This window comes from Etheostoma cragini, chromosome 15, assembly GCF_013103735.1.
Source record: "Etheostoma cragini isolate CJK2018 chromosome 15, CSU_Ecrag_1.0, whole genome shotgun sequence".
Lineage (NCBI taxonomy): Eukaryota > Metazoa > Chordata > Actinopteri > Perciformes > Percidae > Etheostoma > Etheostoma cragini.
The window spans coordinates 10,647,438-10,669,639 of record NC_048421.1 but is presented as its reverse complement, the minus strand read 5'-3'; the positions used below and the strand labels follow the sequence as shown (position 1 = coordinate 10,669,639).

Below are 22,202 nucleotides of genomic sequence, written 5' to 3'. Positions count from 1 at the left end.
CCCCCCCCAAACACACATTGTTGCTGTCTACTGCATTGTCCTTGCTGTCTAATTCTTGTAGTGTGCCCCTTTAGAAACCCACATACAGTATGTAAGAAAGTGCTGACATAACGCATAGTAGGAAGGAGACAGATTTCAAACTTTGCACATACAAGAGAAAAATGTTGCATTTTCCTTTACGTTGTCTCTCCTTTTCCTCTTCCACATGTAGCTTCAAAATCGTCTCTGTTTTCACCCAAGTAGCTATTATTTAGTGTTTTTAACCAACAGACAAGGATCAGCCTTCTGGCTATCAATTCTAAGACAAAAAGTACAGTAGTGGAAGAACTCCATGAGCTCTATAAGACCATCATGTTCAATTATAATTGCATTGTTTTTGCAAATGTATATTGTTTGTGCATCTTTAACTATGTGTCTGTTTGGAAATAGTGCAACTCTACCTATTTGCATTACTTCCTAATGCGACATGATTGAGGGATTGAGGCAAGCTTGACTGAATAGAAACCGAAGTGACCAAGATCACAGCAGCACTGCCACCATTGAATGGCATGCTGCACTTATAATGATTTCCTTGTCTGTTTGATTTTTTAGGTTACAGCAGACATCAGATTAGAATCACAGCCTCCCTCTTTCCATTAAATGTATGATTTCATTTAAAGCCCCTCTTGATGCTGTCCTGTCCGTGTCCTCCTACACAAAGCAACATCACTCAATGATCTTCAAGTCAATGTTGTTAGCAGTTTCTCAGACTGTGTGGCTATCTTGGGAAACTTGGCTGGCAATAGTGTTCCGTTCACAACCACTGAGCCATCCACCCATCTATGAATCTGCTGGTTAAGGAGCTGTTATTTACTACAAGCCTATCTCCCACTTGCAGAAACTACACATGTCAAGAAAGGAGAAGAAGTTAAAAGAAAAAAGGGGGGAAAGAGGAAAAAGGAGAGCAGGAGTTGCACAGTGGACTATTATGAAATATTTAATGGCTAATCATGTTTGTGTTGTGTTTGTGTATTTACAGGTGTCCAAAAACACCAGTGACTGTGTATATAGGAGTTTCTATATGTGTGTTTATCATTCAAGGGAACCATCTGCCATTCTCTGAGCAAAGTGTGAACGCGAGCAGCTGGCTGTGAGTCAGCGTTGCATAGCTCCCATGAGAGCCTTCAGTTTAGAAAGCACTTAATGCCCAGCCTCACTCTACGCGCTCCAGTAAGAGTACAGCGATGGAGAGGAATAATGAAGCTTTGTGGATGGCGCAGCGGTGCAATTTTGCAGTCCCACAAGACTGCACACCTTGAGCACACAAGTGAGCTGTTGAGTGACGAGCCGGTGCCAAAAAGAGTGGGAACTGTTTGACCATTCTATGATGTTTGCTGCCAAACTAAGAGAGCAAGAAAATATTTGATAGTTTATCTTTTGATAGTCTGGAATTGAATTGAACTATAATCAAGACAACAAGCATTATATTTTATTCAGTAAAGTGACAATTTGTTTTGTACTGGTTTAGCATAACCCAAATAAATTAGAATATTTTCATTTTAAATTGCGAGAATTGAAAGTTGTGCTCCTCTGACAGAAGATTCATTGTTAGTGACCACAGTTACAATGCACTTTCTTGTTATTGTAATCCTTTCATTTGTTTTTTTCTCCATCACATTTACTTCTATGACCCACAGTTTGGAACGAGTCACATGAACTCAGTAAAGCTGCACATGAACCAACATAGACTACCTGAGGTTAAATGAATGCTGTTATTTTCCACCTATTGCTATTAACAACTCATACAACATTCATAAAAAGGATACTTGTGCCTGCTACCTTTGACCAATGATTTTGTAAAACTATCCTCCCATCTTTTAATGTATCTTTACAATAAAATACTTTGAGCTGTATTGTAACTAACTGTTCACTGTGAACTATCTGGTAACAGGGTGCATAAGACACTATCCCTGCAAGAATCAATAGTGTCACATATGTATATGAACCACACTCAAGGTGGAGCCCTGGTTGATCATGTCAAAATGAGTCGCAAGAGCCATTATTTTGCCATTAGTCTTTTCACTGTAAAAAGTAAGCCAATGGAAAGCAGACACAGACCAAGACTACCACTGTTCCAGCAGGTTATTAAAATATATGCTTACATAATGAGACAGACTGTTGTGGGCTGGGTACACACACACACACACACATACATATATGGAATGTCAAGAAGTTGTTAATGGAGCCTGCCTATGCTGTGCTCATTAGCAACACTGATGTACCTGCAGCATCTACCTACCACAGGCTGTTCCCAGCCTACAGCACAGACCTGACTCTTACCACACGCAGAAACAAGCTGCTCTGCTCTCAACCTCTCACATGTCCTCTCCTCTTCCTCCTGCAGCTCTCTTATCGACCCAAGTCAAAATGGTTTTTATTCCCTCCATTCTGAACATTGTGGATTCAAATTACAAAAATGTGCATAAGTGATCTTAACAGAAGGATTTTCAGTCGGGGCTGAAAGACGAGTTACAAACATTAAAATTAATGACCAAAATGAAAAATATGTTTTGGCGATAATGCCATAACAGGAGCAGCAAGCAGTAAGGGAACTAGTAACGACAAGAAGCAGCCAGTACAGCGAGTATTGGGTTCCTCCTCCCTCTCCTTCTCCATATGCCCCTTGCCTGTGTCAGGCTCTGTTAGTCCTCATGACCTGCTCAGTTCAACGCTGATGTTTGGCACAGCATGGCCGAGCCATGGTAGTAGCTGAAGGCAATATAGAGACAGCGTTGTCAGCCTGGGATAAGAAGGGGACTTGGTGGAATTACTTGCATACAATTAAGGCAGTAGTCCTTCAGCATTTAAAGTAAATGTAGGTTAGGGAGTTGTATCAATTAACAATCATCATCCTGTCACATCGGAGAATCAGGTCTAATGTAGAGTGTTACCGGTACCAAGTGCTTATCAGTGTTACATTAATCGGTAAATCCATAATGAAAACAACAGTTGGTTGCAGTTTGACATTTCATTATTACTTTTTTAAACAAAATTGAATGTATATGTAAACATTTAAAATGAAGTATTTCTTCTTCAAAGAACCTCAATTCAGCCTTTACTTAATGAAAGACTAAAAAGAGGTTGAATTGCAGTTTATGAAGGTGATTTTTTTCACATCTTTGTGTTAGCAATAGTAACACACATTTGATACCTTAAAAGTATTAGTTCCCTTTCCCTTTTTGTCACTCACTGGCCAGGATTCCCATCCATTGTGAACACACTTTGTGTTCTCCTCAGCCGTTCCAGCAGGGAGCGGCAGTGAGCTCACCTTGAAGCCGATGTCGCCCTTCTTGCAGCAGAGGCAGGCCAGCATGAGGAAGACGAAAGTGAAGAGGCCAGAGAAGGAGACAGCTACAACCGCCAGGGATGAAGGCCACGACAGCTCGCTCAGCGGAGCCCCGTCTGCAACACAGAAGGATAATGCCAGTGTTAAAATGGTGGACAGCACAGGTATCAGATGGCAAACTGCAGTCATTTGTGAGCATTTTATTGGCAGCTTGAAGAAAGATTCCTGTGACTTATATCTTGTGCTTCCCATTCATAGCCATTGGAAGTTCCTGTGTTTTAATTATACTAGTTTCAATGCACTCTGAATCTTTAAGGCTAAAAGGTTCACACTACTACAAACATGACTCCCTCGGGATAATAATTTAATAAAGCAGCAGAGTAGGTGTTAGTGGCTCATTATGTCTCAATGTAAACATCTGATGAATGAAAAATGCTATAATTTGCTTTTCATTTTCTGAAATGCCCCTGCAATGCCTGGCATGCATCACCTTCAAAGAAACCATTCAAAGTACAACCCACCATTTATTTAATTGGAGTAACTGCATTTCAGAACAATGCACACAATTAAATACCAACACACAATGAAACGTATGTAGTTATGTCTAAGTGCACAGCATTTTGAAATAAGGTTCTTATTCAACCGCAGTTTATCAAACACATGTTTTGTGTGGGTCAGTGGCCAATAAACAGAGAGCACACACATGCTTATTGGTAATTGTGTGTAATTATTTTCCCATTGTGTGAGTTATTCACCATCGGTCATTGTTTTATGCTGTAGTGCGCAAATTTGCAGCACATGTGCCAGCCTGACTTTTAGCCTCAAGTAGCTGAGGACATCCACATAATCTGATTTCCAGCTTTAAACCTTCTGCCAGAACAGATGAAAGAGAAGAGAGGGAGGAAGAATGAAACAGGGAGGAAGAGCAAAAGAGATCAAAACCTTCACTGAACACATTCAATCTACCCTATCCTCAACATGTTGACATTTTTAATTTTCATAATTGAGCTGATCTATTTTATGGAAAAACTCCATATCTACATGACGTTTTGTTAACATCTGCATCAAGGTCCACTGCATTGCAAACATTTGCGCGCCTGCATTTAAACAACAAAGGGGTGATGGACTACACCTCAGTCAATGAAGTATTGGACACTCAGTGGTTATTTTTACTACATCAACTAACCACTGCATGCATTAGCCATCTACTGGGAGCGATGAGGAAAGCTCTACTGTAGCCTCCGACATGTATAAAATATAACAAGGACACATATCCGACCTTCAGTCATATTAAATGCTTTCAAATGAGATAATGGAGCATTGATTTTCTCATTTGACTGTTTGTATTATTTAGTGTCCCATTTTGTTTACCAATAGTCCGTTTACATTTTTTAACTAGTCACTAATACGCTATTTTAAAGAGTGGCCTACTGTCCTACTAAGTTGAATGAGGAGCAGGAGTGTAAAACAGTGACCCTCTCTTTCCCTGTACACCATACATCACCCTCTGTTCGGCCTGTTTTATCCCTACTTCACTTCTTTGTGCCCCCCATACGTTGTTGCTGCCTACTGCATTGTCCTTGCTGTCTAATTCTTGTAGTGTGCCCCTATAGAAACCCACATACATTATGTAAGAAAGTGCTGACATAACGCATAGTAGGATGGAGACAGATTTCAAACTTTGCACATACAAGAGAAAAATGTTGCATTGTTCTTTACGTTGTGTCTACTTTTCCTCATCTACATGTAGCTTCAAAATTGGGTCTCTCTTCACTCAAGTAGCTGGTATTTAGTGTTTTTGACACACAGACAAGGATCAACCTTCAGGCTATAAATGCTGAGACAAAAAAAGTAGAGTAGTGAAACAACTCCATGAGCTCTATAAAACCATAGAGGAGGGGTTGCCACATGGAACTGCCCTGTGAAATATTTTAATTTAAGGGTTATTCCAGCAATTTAGTATTAGACTTCCACATAGTTGAGCGATTTACAAAAGACAGATTTAGGGCCTGTGTCCATATAGCGTTTCTTTCTGAGCGCCAGTGTGTTTTTTCATTTGTTCCCAATGAGAAAAACTTTACCGTTTTATAGACAGCAATTCAATGCAGTGTTCCTTATCTAAACTGTATGCATCTCTGTTCCTAGTTCTCACTTTTAACAGTTTTTCCACAACATGTATTTTTGTGATAAAAAAAAAGAAACCAAATATATCGATTGTTAGCACTAAACTCACAAGTAAACTTAACTAGCCAACCACAGCAATCTGGCAGAACTCCCTCATCTGTCAGCACACCCATACGCCAACATGTCAACTAGGGCTGAGAATCACTCCAAGGTATCATATTATCTCGAGACTTATGTCTACATATCATATTGATTGCAATTTTAAACATATCGCTATATTCTGCATTACATTGAAATTTATTACCTTTTTTTTCAACTTCAAATAATTTCCCCAAAGGAAAACTGCTGACCTCAACAGAAATAAAACTCAACTGCACCATCTAGTGGACTTAAAACGCAGTTGATTTTATCATTCTAGTACCCAAAAGTAAAATTCTCACGTGCAATTTCTTTAATAAAAGATTGATACTTGGCGTCCGTGTATCAATACAGTATTGCCATGGAAAATATCGTAATACTATGCTGTATCATTTTTTTCCCCCAACCCTAATGTGTACCTTTGAAGTGCCCATGTCCTCGGCCTGCTACCCATGTGGATGACATGTTCTCTTTCTATACAGTATGCGCTCCAAATCTATTCATCATACCCTGTTAAAGAAGGGGACTGGCACATGTCCTCATGCCAAGATTCCCTTTATTTTTTGTATACTTGTGAGAACAACACAAGCACTGTGCCCAAATGGACCAATTGGGCACAGTGCTTGGAGTTGTGGTGTGTGATGCGTGTGCGTATCACACGTGTGCGTGTACGTACTGTTCCAGCTCACTGACTGAGACTCAGTAGTCCTGACCCATTTGGTTGTGAGGAACACACTGACTTTTCCAGACCTGACAGCTCCTGTGGCCCAAACAGCACAGTTACAACCAAAGCTTGACCCTGAGGTCACAGCCACAAAGCCTACACTCACACTTGCACAGGCAGACACACACACACACACACACACACACACACACACACACACACACACACATACACGGGCAGATGAAAACAGACAGGCACAATGCATCCAGGTTCCTACTTGAAACCTTTTTTTAAGAACTACAGGATGTGTGTGTGTGTGTGTGTGTGTGTGTGTGTTTGGGCACTGACCCGCCAAAAAATTACCATGGTAACAATGTTGCTGGCCAATGCATATTAGTTGAATGCCATTCACGGTGCTGTAAACCTCATGCCTCCTCTTTATCTCCCCACTTTCGAAAGAAACACATTTTTGCGGATGCCTCATACACAGCCACTTTGTCCCGTCTATATCCTCGTGTTGTGCTGTGACAGATTGTGTGCTTGTGTCTCCATGTGAAAGTGTCTGTGAAGTGGAAAAGAGGGGGTAAGCTAGCCCAAGCAGTGCCCTTTCTGGAACCATTACATACCACAACACAGCCTGAGTGGGTGGTGACAAGACACATTGTGTAGAGGCTGATAAGGGAAACAGGAATCAATATTCACATCTAACTTGGGGCACACCGAAGGACACAACATAAAACACACATAAAAAACACATTGGAATTTCTATTAAGTTGTTCGTCATGATGTGTGAGCCCTTGAGGTTAATAATTTGCTCTGTTTTTTTGTTTTTGTCAAGTTTTAGGCCATTGTTACACACAATTATTCTATTTTCTTTTAACAGTGTTCAGTATCTTTAAAAATGATATCTTCCCTTAACATTGAAAGCAACAATATGCAACTTTTTATCTTGAAATAGGAAGTGGACAGTCTTGGCTGTTTTAGCGTATCCAGCCAGGTAAAAGGTAGAAGGAATTAGAAGAATTTCTTTGTAAATGCCTAATTGTATTTTTCTTTAATTTAGAAGTTATTTGTTATGGTTATAGCTGATACTGGGGCAAATCATCACAGATAAAAAGGAAAGTGAAAGTGGCAGACAACTGGCAGGCTTTCAACAGATAGAGACAATTACAGGATTTTAAAGGATTCAAAACTCACTCAGAATTGGCCTGAGGTATGTAATATGTCTATTTCATTCATAAAATAACTTTAAAATGTGCACTGTGGTTGTAAGTCAGTAGCCTACATTAAATATGTACACCTTCCATTCAGCACCCATCTTTTATTTCTGTGTTGAATCTAATTTTAAATCTAAATCTAAATGTTGAATCAAAATGTTTAGAGTGAAATTAAATACTTAACTATTATGCAAATTCGAAATTCCAAAGTACCAAAATAAAAGCTTGAGGAGGTCAGTGTGTGTTCATAGGGTCAAATAACAAATAAAAACCAACTCATCTGGGGACATAGACTCTTGGACATGGATTATCATGCTAATAGTTTGGAGAAACTGTATTTGAAGAGTACTTTGAGTTTTTAGTGTCAATTTTATGAGGAGTGTGGGAATTATGACCTGTAGCCACTTTTACATTTAACATTTAGATTTAGATTTAACATTTAACATTTAACATTTACATTTACATTTAGATTTAACATTTAGATTTAGCTTTAAATTTAACATTTAGATTTAGCATTTAGATTTAGATTTAACATTTAGATTTAACATTTAGGTGTAACATTTAGGTGTAACATTTAATATTTAAAATATCTAAGTTGTCAAATATTGTTGTAAATGTGCAAAAACGTGACCCTCAACAATTCCTACCAGTTTTTTAAACATTTTTTGAAGCTAAATGTGACAAATTGTTGTTGATGTTTTCAGCGTTACAATAATACCATAAGCCCATGACATCCAGGAAAAGTTAACATTTACAACACTTAAAATGCAATGATGCATCTGTAACGTATTCTCTTGTTGTAAATCAATGATTTGCAAATATTCATCGCAACTGTATGACTTCTCAGTAACACCATTTCAGTAACACAATGGGCAATACAGCAATGTAAAGAACAGATCTTTACAACAGCAGGTGTCGTAAAAACACTACAGATTTTGTCAAAAGCGGCCACTAGAACAAACTGAAATTTACAAATAGCCACTTCAACTACATACCTTTAGCAAGTGTTTATTCACCCCAAAAAAGTCTAAAATTGTCATCCAGAGAAGAATCTGTGGCACTATTTTCATAAATGCAGCATATAAAGAATTCCTCTCTAACCCTGTCTGAATAACTATGAGAGAGCAACGACCCAGGGTCCTCCATAAATATTTGAGAAGCACACATTACTTCACCAGCTGCATGCCAAAATGAAAATAAAGCACTTAAAGCCAGGCTCATTCCCGCTTTATTAAAAAGCTGTCTTGAGGACTTGAGGAAGATGAGCCATGTCCTGACAAACTGGAGGGGAGAGCGATAGAGGCACCCAGCCACCTCCACACTTCAGGCCGACAATGAGGAGGACGCAGTGGGATGAAGAGAGGAATGAAAGAAGGAAAAAAGTTGTAGGTGTAAAGAGGATGAATCAATGAGGAGGCCATTGCTGTAGCTTTCATTTCTTCCAAAAGTGAGACTTATCAATAAAAGTCTTGCTTCATTTAACTTTTCCCCCCTGCACCGGGTCGGTTTTACTCAACTTCAATAGCTTGGATTAATTAATTCTAGTTTGTGCTGTCAAGTTATATATATGTTAATGCATGTTTCTATGCAACTGAATAATTCCCATAAAATGCAAAAGCTAACAAGAGTATTACTTCCAGAAAGTAATGTACAACGACAGAGAAATATAGACATGTAGAGAGACAGAGGCCCAAGGAGGAAAAAAGAATGCTTATTTCAATGGTGTATTCATGCGTGTATGTACAAGATGAGAATGGTAGTGTGTTAAGCACAGCCACTGAGCTTTTCATGGTAGATCATAAATAAAGCATGCAGCAGTGAGGTAGGACTTTCTGTTGCTGTGCAGCTTTAGCAACTTAATGTCAGTTCTACAGCTGCTGGGATATTTACCAACTGGTATACATGATAAAGCTCATAGTGCATTCAACAAATCTGTTTCAAATGGACACGTGTAGGAGAGGTCGAGAGGAAACAGTGCAAGGATTGTTGAGAGAAAATAGGACTTTTCTTCAAGGCAGAGTGAGGCATATTGCAATGCCTCCTACACTTGTATCAAGGCCAGGGCCGAGCCATGTGTTTGTATCCACACTTGAGCCTAAGAACGTGAACCCACATAGAAAGCCTAGTCAAGGTGTTGCACTTGGCTGCGTAGGATAACTTTGAAGTTTCCGTGGTAACTAAGAGCAGTGGGTAGTTGCTGCTCCTGACAGCATCAACCCCAAGTCAATGAAGAGGTCCTGGAGTTCAAACACACCACCAATAATGTAGCATGCTTTACCACATACCTCCCGTCTGTCTGTCCCTTTTTTAACTTTCTAGCTAGTATTGTTGCTATGCATACACACCACTTCTTGTTTTTGACCAAGAGACCAAGTAATGACAGTGCTGCAGGGTGGGCAGCGTGCCAAACTACACACAACTGCGATCAAATCGTCTTGAGGAAAAATAGTGGGGGAGACAAAAAGTGGGGGAGGGAGGACAGGGTGATATACAGTTTCAACTGCAGCTAGCATTTAATAGATTGGTTACAAATAGGGACATACAGTATGCAGCTATCGTGTTATGTAAAAGTCTCCATGTGATGTGTGGTCAGTGGCAGTGGACTGAGCTGTGTGTCTGCTAGGAAGGCTACGGTGGCTTAGAATTATGTCCAGGTGGCAATAATGACCAAGCTGCATGGAATATATAGCAAAGAGGACTGTGGGAAGTTTTTTTCTGTGGAGGCTAATTTCACCGTATGCAACAGGAGGCTAGCTATTATCCAGCAACTTAAATGCCCTTCCACCTCTGCTCAATGCTTCCTAATGGGTAAACATAACACACACAAAGAGAGCAAAAAGACTTAAATCTCTCTGAGCATGCTCTTAACTTTGGACAGTGCTGTAGGGGCAAACAAGCTCCTCCATCTGCCCTGCCTGGGCTGCACCAAGTGGCTTCCAAACACAACATACACTCACACATAAACACAATGGTGATGTAAGAAGGATGGTTGGGAAGTGCTTAAGATACAGTAGACTGGACAGGAGAGGAGTGTGACCTTAGGTTATGAATTACAGGTCAGTCAGGAGGAAGCAGGAACAGGGCAAAACAATTTACATAAAGTATATAAATCAACAAACACACACATGCAGAAAAACTTTAGAGATATAATAATTGACTGGAAGTTGTTGGATGACAGGTGCGGCCTTCAACAGAATAACATTGAAAACAATTGGCTTACAGCTCAATTAGAATTTCTTTCGGTATATAAGCCAAGCTAAATATTGATTCTCCACTCCAGAAATCATGAGGACAATCGTTATGGATCAATTGTTGGCTCAAGTGGTTAGAGAGAAAGACGTCCGACAGCAACCCTCTGTTACAGGCTGCATAAAAAGGGTAGAGATCAGGAGTTTTGACAGGGGAAGGGAAAGAAAATGCTCTGGAGAAAGGAGAAGAAGGAGAACCAAAGCAGAAGTTGCAAGGTTGAAAGAAAATGAGAGAGAAGGGCAGAGCAAATAGCATCAGACTGTGATGATGGAGGGCTTAACATGGAGAGGTGCACAGGAGGAAGCACTCTGCGAACACACACATACACACATGTGCACACATGTCACTCTCCAGTTGACAGCAAGAGTAACAGCATAACATGATTAATAGCATGTTACCGTAACCTCCACCCATGTACATCCCTCTGCCATTTTCTAGTAATGCTCTGTGTAAAAGACTGCAGATGGCAGAGGGATGTGCTGCCCTGCGTAGAGCCATGATAACTGCCATTAACTGGGAGTGAGAGCCCAGGAGGATCTTCATGGATCAACATTACAGATCTGTCATGTCCGTCCCACAACAGCACGGGCAAGGGCATCCTGCTGGAAAAAAATGCTCTGAACATCAACTCTGTCTTTGATGGATGGACCTTTTGAGTTCCTAACCAGGGCATTGCATTCATTCCTTTCAGACATCATTTTAATTATAGATATGACGGATAATTGTAAAGGAGACTGGCCTCTATTCTGCATTTTGCAGAGTGGGCTGTTGGGTCAAATTTGGAAGAAAATCTGCTGAAATGGATAATTATAATGGAGCACAAAAGAATCAGAGATACTGTTCCATCTGAAGAAATGTAATCAAAGCTGAGAAACACAGTTGAATGAATGGACTGAAAATATTTGTATCCTCTTAATTCAAGTGCAGGAGGAAACAACGTAAATTCTGAAGAGAACAAGCATTAACAATCCCATGAGATAGGTGCTATCAATCTTTTTAAATACTGACATAACAATCCTCATAATTATTTAAAAGATAACAGAGAATGCTGCACGTGGTAACTTTAACATACCAGATCAACCACTTGCAAAAGACATATTTAGCAGAGCTTTTAGAAACCCTAATGAAGGACACATAGTCTCTGTCCACAGTACTACACAACTGAATATTGTTTTCTGTCAACTGAATGCTAATTTTGAACAGTCACACATTTCGACATGCGTGACAGTGAAAAAAATCAAAATTAGAGGTAGCTGTTGGTATGACTATAGTTAAATAAATACCATTAGGATATGTAGTTTTCAAAATCACACGGTGAAATGTTAATGTGTGATATCGCAGTTGGGATTTTTGGACACGATGAATGCCATTGAGAACTTCCTCACCATTTGGTTAAATGGAAAGACAGATAATAAATATTTTTATTTAAGCTTTAGCAATTCCTGATTTAACAACAAGTAGCAGAACTCTAATTAACATGTTCAGTTAATGTCTGACATATATAAAGGCAATATATAGGTTGAAACAATGTTACCTGTATAGTATCATCTATGACTAAAGCATCTTCACACAGATCTGACAAAACACAGTTCTGCACACACACACACTCCGGGAAGGAGAGATTGGGCCCTGTGTGTGTTAGGCTTCTGGCTAATAAACACAAATTAGATGCATGTGCAAACCATATGCAGACATAGAAATATGTGCTTGGAATGACATTTCAGGCCAGAGTCTCATGATGCAGACAATGGCAGTGTGTTTGTGTGTGTGTGTGTCTGTGTTTGTGTGTGCGTGCATGCATGCGTGCGTCTACGCGGGCATTCGTGTCAAGAAAAACAAACCGAGTAAACCAAATTTGTGCGAGTTATGCTGGCTACCGTGCACTCATTATTCCTCCTATACTCTTCTTGGTTTCCTGATGTTAAGCACACACCCCCACTCGGACACACAGGCAGTGAATTCACACAGTCACACTTTCTGCCCAAATGTCTTCCACTTGTCTAACCAATTTGAAGCGGTCTTTTTGAACACATGAACAAGCATGCATTTGCTTTTCCCTCTTGATTTATCACCATCATATAACAACCCTAAAATCAGCCCACCACACCTCAACCTTGGTTCGTAACCAGCAACCATCTCCGCTTCCATCCAGCACTGTGTGAACTGCTTGCTAAATGGCTTTCAGGTTGCTCTAGCATTTAAATTCGACAGCAAGAAATGATACTTAGCGACGAATTAAATACTGCATGAAGCCCATTAAGTATGCAATTGCACATGCACAAGCCTTTATTGACTGTGACACTAAGAAAACCCACATCCCCCTACATCATCACACAGAGAGCACATAGAGGAGACATAGATAGTTTCTCTTGACTGCTTCAATCCACTTCATTCTTATTCTAGTTCCCCCAGAGGCTGACTTATGTAACTAAAGTGCTTGGTTACACATGGAGAGATGAATAATCAAATAGTCAGCGGTGGCTGGCTTGCACTGACCGTGTCAGTGGGAGGAGCTCTGTGAGCAAGTCAAGACACAGCATTTTTAACATCTTTCCTCTCCTGTGTCAGTTCCACCTTGGTTAGAACTTGCAGTGGTGTGTCCATGAGCATGCAAGGGCATGTGAACAATTTTCCTGCATGTGGAATGTGCATTGTGCATCACGCTGCGTGTGTGTGTGTGTGTGCATGTGACAGTGTGTGTTGTTTTGCGTCTACACTAAGATACCATCCATAATGTGCACACTAGCTGCCACTGCCACCTCCGGGCACCAAAAGGAGACTGCTGACAGACTGTCTCCCACGGTTGCTGCATTGTCAGCTTGTTGATGTATCGGTGCTGCCTTCCAGGTCACTCTGTCTTCTATTTCCCCTAACAGAAGACAAGCAATTACATATTAATTCTATTAACATGCAGCCAGGTTTTCAACCCTTCATACACATTTGCTCCCTTTCTTGATGGGAGAACTCTCCGAGGTGCTGAAGCTGTGGAAACCCAGGTGCAAGCTGCAGGTAGTCATTGGTGCAGAATAACACACATATACACCCGACTTCCCCGCCAGCCGCACATAAACCAAGCCCCAGCATGTAAGAGCTGATACGGTCAGGAGATCAAAAATCCTGCTACGGTGCGTCTGTCCATGTTGATGGCTTATATAATGCAATGCAATGTGACAACTGACCTGGCCCCATAGTTGTTTTCCTCTGTCTGGGTGTGTGTTTGCGCATGAGTTGCTGTTTGTGTGAGTGTGTGCAGAGGTTCAACGGATTGTGATCAAGAGCACACTATGTTCTTAGATAGCCCTGGCATAGGGAAGAAGTTCGGTTGTGTAGGGCGGCATGAGCAGTGCTACAGTTCAAACACTGGATTTTGTGTTTGTAAATCTAAGTGTGTTTTATCATATTACATATTATCTACTCCTCAGCCTCAAAGACAGCATATTCAGCAACTACAGCTGATTGAATACTGTGTGTCCCTCCCCTTTAAGGGACTCTTGCGCTTCTCTGTCCTTAGCACTGGCAATGAAAATGACTGGTTCCTCCTCACACGCCCCCTCCATCGCCTAGGCAACATTGATTCTCAGCGAAAGTACTAGGAAGGAACACGACCACTGCTGCTCTAATGAGAAATGTAGATCATTAAGACAGGGGGGCGCCAATCCAGACACCATCCTCTACTCCAGCTACATACAAGCTACATGCACGTGCCCATTCATGGCCCACCCTCCTCCGAAAACTAACCAATCCAAGTGCCGATTCCACCCTGACCTGTCACCGAGGCTATTCATTCACCTACTCAGGGTCAGTTGAAAAAGAAATATTCACATTTCAATGCACATCTCTCAGGGGAAATGTTCAAAAGCTGAAATCTCCTCCAGAAAGAAAATACCAAGACAATTAGAAGATCCCCCAGAAGAGCCACAGACAGCACACATTTTACCCATAATTCAGTTGGGAACCATTTACCCTGCTTCAAATTAAAAGATTGCACTCCTCTGGTAGGTTTGTATCATATTTCACAGCACAGAACCAGTGATAGCCAGCTCAGAACCAACTACACATTCTCAAGAAGTGCTTTTGTCATGGTTTTCCAAGTTGCTAAACACTAAAACACTGTGTTTCTGTGCAGTGTATTTCAAAGCCAAGCGGAATAACATCTGGAACCGGTCCGTCATTACCTATGAACACATCCTTCAAGGCTGTGATGTCATATCAATGTACTACCTATTTCAGTCTTATATTAACAGTGTCCTGGAGATTTATTTACTAACCTAACATTTGTCTTGTAGTTTTGCATCCAAAAGCTCTCCATGCGATGGTTAAAACATCATTACTATACATGGAAATGTTCTGTTAACACAACACTTATCTTGCTATAGTGCTTTACATGATAAAACATCTACAGCTTTTATTTCTTGCTATAATGCCTTACAGTGGTATTGTAAGCACAGAAAATTCCAAAATGCAAAGGGACGACATACCTTCTATAAATATTTGACTTTAAGTGGACCCCCTTTGAGGGTCACATTCTGAGGGACAACAGAGAAGAGATGCAAAGAATGAGAACTGGGTCACAGGAAGGTAGATTAGATTGGAATAATTGGACAAAGAGGGACCACTGAGAGAGTGGGGTTCGGAGAGGACAGATGGAGCCTGGAACTTAAGAGCTAGTGGACTTACTGTCATTTGTACGCTCAGCACACTGCGCCCAGTGCAAGGACTCTCTCAGTCCTGTTTACAATTGTACACAGTTATTTATTCTGCTCTAATTCAAGCCCTCAAACAGGGCAGCCATGACTTCCTTCTCGGTGGTCCCGTAGCACTGCAGCAGCACCTGGCTTTTCCTTCCCATAAAACCTGACACCCAAGGGTTGATTAAAAGCTGTATCCAAATGGGCACCAAGAACCGCAACCTCAAGCAGTACAGCAATGCACTTTGTTAGCAGGTCACCTCTGTAATGTTGTTGTCAGTTAACAGGCACACACCCTGATCATAACATACATGCACATACTCCCTGCAGGGCTGTATATAGGACTATGCAGAATCTGTGCAGGAACAACTTTTAACCCAATTGTCACCTAGCTATAAAAGAATTATGGCTGTAAAACATCCATGCCTGAGCTAATATTTTTATATTCACTATGGTGATGATATGGCAATTATGCTGCTGCTGGTGACTAAGAGAACACGCTGTATATAGCACCAAGACGCAGTGTGCATGGTCTTGCATCAAACCCCAGATTCAGTGGAGAAACATGTAAATCTCAAGCAGGTATGCAGCCATGAATGGATAAACGCCCTCGTTTATCAGTTTGACCCTTACCTGTATCAAAGTGGGAGCTGAAGGCAAAACTGGGATTGAAAAAAGCCGAAGACATGACAATCGCATGTAGGGCAAAGAACATCCTCCTCGTTACGCTGCAGAAGACAGCAAAAGCCTGAACACAAAAAGATCAAGAATAAATTCCCGAGGTGCGTTTCGGATTCACGTACCATGTAATAGAATGGGTAATGCGCAGCATTTTATTCAATCACACCTCAAAGAGAGCCTCCCGAAAATCCTGCTCCCCCTTCAGTTGGAACAGATTTGGACACAGATGTTGACAGTCATTTTCATTTCCTCTCTCAGTTACTTGCTTGACAACAAAACCTCTTACATCTGACTGCTGGACCGATTTAGTGTCACCCGTTATTTACCAATTTTAAACTGTATAATGTTGACTGCTCCAAACATTTGGTTATCTCCCATTAGTGTCCCTTTCAAAATAAACCTCTCGTTGCTGCTTGTCCCGTGCTAGATGTAGCCTCACATGCCGTTTTTGGAGAAAGTAGCTGGTACTTTAAAAAAAAAAAAAAGATTCTTCAGTCAGTGATGCGCATTTGGGTTTCAGCTTCGGTACAGAACGAATGAGCGACATTTTGCACCAGTGTCAAGCAACATTCATTATACAAAGACTTCCGTTTACGGCTTTCAAAATAAAAACGTGCATACCTGACAGAAGACTGGTTTTCTTTTATGTTGAAGGGGGCAGCCGCGTGATTTTGTGTGTGACATCCCCCCTGACGCTGTCCTTTCTAGAGGAATCATGCTACTGTAACAAAAGCATTTTTCAGAGAAAGAATACATTTGTGCCAAAGGGCTAGTTTTTGTGGAGATCTAAAATTGAGAACATAAATTGGAGAAGGGCTTGGCTCCTATCGTATAAGTACCGTGTGTCTAACGAAGCTAAATAAGTCTCCAAATGTTTCCCATATAGCCCACTAATCATCTTGTTGCTAAACTTGCCGACACTTCTTGTACATAATGTAAACAGAATATTAAAACACACATTTTTTATTGTGAAATATCCCAAAAAATTGAGACAGATTTGGAGTCTTACTTCTTGGAACCCATAAACTTGGTCTACACCTTAAAGGAATCAACTGTTTTTACCATAATTCAGGAAATGGTCCTCTTGAGTAGCTAATTAATTTAATCATTCTGTATGTCAAATGTATACTGTATATGTATTCACAAGCAGACGTTTTCTTATTCATTTCCTTATCTTGTACCTTTTCAACTAAAGCCACTTCTCATTGGATAATAAAAAAGTATTTAAATGTTGGACACTGTAGAGATTTTTTTCCCCTGAAACCTCTGTCTAATTGTAAATTTATGTTTTCATGTACCTCTTTTTATTTCATTTTTTCTATGTAATGTAATTTCATTGTTTGTATCGCTTAGTATGTTTTAATAATAATAATAATAATAATAATAATAATAATAATAATAATAATAATAATAATAATAATAATAATAAAGGAATCCTGCTAGTGAGGGTACTGCGGGTGTGCGTGTGGTGTGGGATTAATTTGAGCAGCACATTTTACTGTGGCATGAAAATTTCATTTTACTAGTTTTTTAACATTAATATGCGTTCGCCCAGCCTGTCTTTGATCCCCCAGTGACTAGAAATGGTGAGAGGTCCAAACCTAGCCCTGGGTATCCTGCCCTGCCTTTGAGAAAATGAAAGGTACGATGGGCTGATCTGGAATCTGGCCCCTTATGAGGTCAAAAGTGGCAAGTGGCTCTATTGGTTCTAGTTCTGCATCAAGGCTGAAATTTGGGAAAGTGACTGAAGATACAGTATTAGTGGACCACTAAGGTCTATATAAGAGCATCCAAAAAGCACCATGTCATGGGACCTTTAAGAAATGTATTTATATAATTAAATTATTGATTGAAGAAGTAATTGTATAACATTACTCAAGTAGTCTTTAAGACCTGTGCATGCATATCTTTCAATAGATAAAACATGTATAAGTTTGTAACTTTGTATGGTGTATTTTGCACAACCTGATGGCAATAAATAAAGGAAGATACACAGTACAGCATGTTGTTATTCTGTTAAATGCACACTAGAGAGCAGCACTGGATTACTATTAACGCTCTGAGGGCACTCTTACTGATTTGAAAACTTAAAAAAGACACACACACACACACACACACACACACACACACACACACACAGAGACACACAGACACACAGACACACACACACACACAGACACACACACACAAACAAACAAGAGGACCAACCCTAGATTTCACCAGAAGTCAGGTATCGTTTTTGATTCCTCTCATCTGCAGGATGCACCTGCAGGCCTCCTGTCTTTATTTAGCTTCATGCAAATTAAGAGGTTAAGTGTCAGTTCTCTGTAAGCTGCCCTTTACTGGAAACACACTATGTTGTAAAATATTGTGTGAAAAGCCACAGCTTGAATCTTGCAATAGGAGTCTCCTTTTAACTTGTTAAAAAACTTGTTTTTGTCAAGTTGTACTTAAGCATAACAATTACATTGCAATAAAACTGCAGGGAAGTTTTTCAAATCCTGATGTTATGAAATAGTTAGAAGTTCAGAGAAATGAACTACACTGAAATTAAAGATCATAAGCAAAGCTCCTCCCACTGTCAGTCACTCTCAGTTTCCGTGTTGTATTAAGTTGCTCCTCCAGCACCTCCTCTCCTCATCCTCCAAACCCTCTCATCTGTCAGCAGTAAGCTCACTTTCCAAGTCACAAGGCCATTCTCAGCACACACTGCCAACATGCTGGGGACCCTCTGCACTCTCATCACTGCTCTAACATGTAAGGAGGCTGACTTACTGCAGCTTTGACCTCATGTTGGATTCATCAGTCTGTGTTTCTCTTGACTCCATGTCGTCTTGTTGTTTTCAGGTGTGAGTGGTGTGACCGTGGTAACACAGAAGCCTCCTGTTGTCACGGTGAGGAAAGGAGAGACAGCCACCATGGACTGTAACCTGGGGACTGTTACTAACAGTGCTGCTCGCTGGTATAAACAGATTCCAGGAGGAGTTCCTCAGTATGTACTGAGGTTTTATCACAGCAACAGCTCTCCAAGCTATGGCTCTGGTTTCTCCTCTCCAAAGTTCACATCTAATCATCAGTCAACATCAGATTATCGTCTGATCATCACCAATGTGGAGGAGGGAGACTCAGCAGTGTATTACTGTCAAACATGGGACAACTCTGTTAATGAGAACGTATCACAGTGATTTACACTGTGACAAAAACCTCCTCACAGATACTTCTGCTTTTTGAGTCCCTGACACATCTGGACTAGGAAAGAAGCCAAAAGCGAAATATTTATGTAAATTGCTCACTTATATATAAAAAACATACGTATATGTTTTTAAACCCTTTAATTGGATAATCACATAAATCCATAGATCTATCTAAGTGGTCTAAATTATACACATGCATTACACAATTTTTGCAAGTAAAATCAAGTCATAATCTATTACAATGTTGGAAAAATAATTGTTCAAAGTAAATATAAATGTATCTTGCTATACACACAATATTCAAGGTTTGCAATGGCTTCTTATTCCCAGAATGTAATAAACCGTATTCACAAATGTAGTGATTATTATGATATTTACACTGGCAATAAATCTTAATCCAACTGCATATATAATAATAATAATAATAAAAATAATAATAAAAATAATAATAATAGTAATAATTTTTAATTTCCTTTAATGAACTCCAAGGACACTTTACTGAATTACTGTGTCTAAGCTAAAGGAGGCTGTAGGCTGCTGTAAACAGGTGGTAAACAGTTTGAGGAGTTTTTTAAACATGTCCAGGGATGGTGTTTGAGTGAAAATAAAACCAAACCACATTAAAATATTACATTGAACTGCTAAAATATCCTCTGGATGTAAATATGAGTATGTTTCCATTACATTGATCACAACGGCCTTGTCAGTATGAAGATGAGAGGACAGTTCAGAAAAGTGAGACAAACTGGAGAAAAACAGTTGTTTCCTCTAGATCCTGAGAAAACATGAACCTGAAGACATAGCTATCATCTGATTATGTTGTACTTCATATCTTGCAAACAAAATCACCCCTGAGATTATTAACAATGATGGAAAAGACATCAGCAGGCCTCCAAATCCAACAGGAACAACACCAAATTAAACTAAAACAAACTGATTTGTGGATGTGATGTGAAAACACAAAAAACAACAACCACGTAATTTATTTATGAATCAAACAGTGTTGAGTGTGTAAACTCCTCCTCCTTCACTCCTCAGTGGTTTATAAGCTCCAGTCTCTCTTCTCCTCACACTCCAACCCTGCTCACCTCTCAGCTGGACAGTAAGGGACGTTTACACCACACACTGCCAACATGCTGGGGACCCTCTGCACTCTCATCACTGCTCTAACATGTAAGGAGGCTGACTTACTGCAGCTTTGACCTCATGTTGGATTCGTCAGTCTGTGTTTCTCTTGACTCCATGTCGTCTTGTTGATTTCAGGTGTGAGTGGTGTGACCGTGGTGACACAGAAGCCTCCTGTTGTCACGGTGAGGAAAGGAGAGACAGCCACCATGGACTGTAACCTGGGAACTGTTACTGACAGTGGTGCTCGCTGGTATAAACAGATTCCAGGAGGAGTTCCTCAGTATGTACTGAGGTTTTATCACAGCTGGAGCTCTCCACGCTATGACTCTGGTTTCACCTCTCCAAAGTTCACATCTAATCATCAGTCAACATCAGATTATCGTCTGATCATCACCAATGTGGAGGAGGGAGACTCAGCATTGTATTACTGTCAAACATGGGACAACTCTGTTAATGAGAACGTATCACAGTGATTTACACTGTGACAAAAACCTCCTCACAGATACTTCTGCTTTTTGAGTCTCTGATACGTCTTGAATAGAAAAGAAGCCAACAACCAAATATTTATGTAAAATGCTCACTTATATATATAAAAAATATGCATTTTTTACATTTTTAAACCCTTTTAATTGGATAATCACATAAATCCATAGATCTATTTAAGGGGTCTATTGCACATATGCATTACACAATTTTTGCAAGTAAAATCAAGTCATAATCTATTACAATGTTGGAAAAATAATTGTTTAAAGTAAATATAAATGTATCTTGCTATACAAACAATATTCAAGGTTTGCAATGGCTTCTTATTCCCAGAATGTAATAAACATTATTCACAAATGTAGTGATCATTATGATATTAACACTGGCAATAAATCTTAATCCAATTGCATTCATAATAATAATAATAATGATAATAATGATAACTTTTATTTTTCTTTCATGAACTCCAAGGACACTTTACAGAATTACTGTGTCTAAGCTAAAGGAGGGTGTAGGCTAAGGTAAACAGTTGGTGTTTGAGGAGTTTTTAAAAAAATGGTCCAGGGATGGTGCATAAAGTACACAGAGGAGACAAAAGTAGTAAAAACTAAACGTTTTGTTTGAGTGAGAGTAAAACCAAACCAAATTAAAATATTACATTGAGCTGCTAACAGATCCTCTAGATGTAAATAGGAGTATGTTTCCAATACATGGATCACAAAGGCCTTATCAATATGAAGGTGAGAAGACAGTTCAGAAAAGTGAGACAAACTGGAGAAAAACAGTAGTTTACTCTAGATCCTGAGAAACCAGGAACCTGAAGACATGGCTATCATCTGATTATTTTTTACTTCATGTCTTGCGAACAAAATCACCCCTGAGATTATTAACAGTGATGCAAAAGACATCAGCAGGCCTCGCAAATCCAACAGGAACAACAGAGAATCAAACTGGAGCAAACTGATTTGTGGATGTGATGTGAAAACACAAAAAACAACAACCACGTAATTTATTTATGAATAAAAACAGTGTTGAGTGTGTAAACTCCTCCTCCTTCACTCCTCAGTGGTTTATAAGCTCCAGTCTCTCTTCTCCTCACACTCCAACCCTGCTCACCTCTCAGCTGGACAGTAAGGGACGTTTACACCACACACTGCCAACATGCTGGGGACCCTCTGCACTCTCATCACTGCTCTAGCATGTAAGATATACTTCTCTTTCCTTTTACAGCCCATATTTTCACACAGAAACCTTTCACTCATGTGTTTTCTCTATATGTTGACAGATGTTGATGCAGTGATAGTGCTGACC

At 39.9% G+C, this 22,202-nt stretch overlaps 2 protein-coding genes across 7 annotated transcripts in view; one reads left to right on the top strand and one right to left on the bottom strand.

Moving 5' to 3' along the window:
* The window catches only part of aatka (apoptosis-associated tyrosine kinase a), a 29,813-nt gene extending 13,212 nt beyond the window's left edge, over positions 1 to 16,601 (bottom strand). Inside the window, exons 1-3 of one of the 2 annotated variants that reach the window (XM_034893092.1) lie at positions 16,253 to 16,601; positions 16,039 to 16,153; positions 3,308 to 3,441 (exon numbers count right to left, since the gene is read on the bottom strand). In XM_034893092.1, coding sequence (XP_034748983.1) covers positions 3,308 to 3,441; positions 16,039 to 16,120 — 216 coding nt within the window. In that variant the 5' untranslated portion in view covers positions 16,121 to 16,153; positions 16,253 to 16,601. Of the gene's footprint in view, positions 1 to 3,307; positions 3,442 to 16,038 lie in introns of both variants that reach the window. The other variant, XM_034893093.1, reaches the window with a different exon arrangement.
* A 2,095-nt stretch (positions 16,602 to 18,696) lies between these two features.
* Positions 18,697 to 22,202, top strand: part of LOC117958568 (immunoglobulin lambda-1 light chain-like) — a 5,753-nt gene continuing 2,247 nt past the window's right edge. The window contains exons 1-3 of one of the 5 annotated variants that reach the window (XM_034895028.1): positions 18,997 to 19,048; positions 20,319 to 20,453; positions 20,544 to 20,869. In XM_034895028.1, coding sequence (XP_034750919.1) covers positions 20,414 to 20,453; positions 20,544 to 20,869 — 366 coding nt within the window. In that variant the 5' untranslated portion in view covers positions 18,997 to 19,048; positions 20,319 to 20,413. Of the gene's footprint in view, positions 18,844 to 18,933; positions 19,260 to 20,318; positions 20,454 to 20,543; positions 20,870 to 21,947; positions 22,093 to 22,202 lie in introns of those variants that run through there. The other 4 variants (XM_034895030.1, XM_034895029.1, XM_034895033.1 and 1 more) reach the window with 4 other exon arrangements.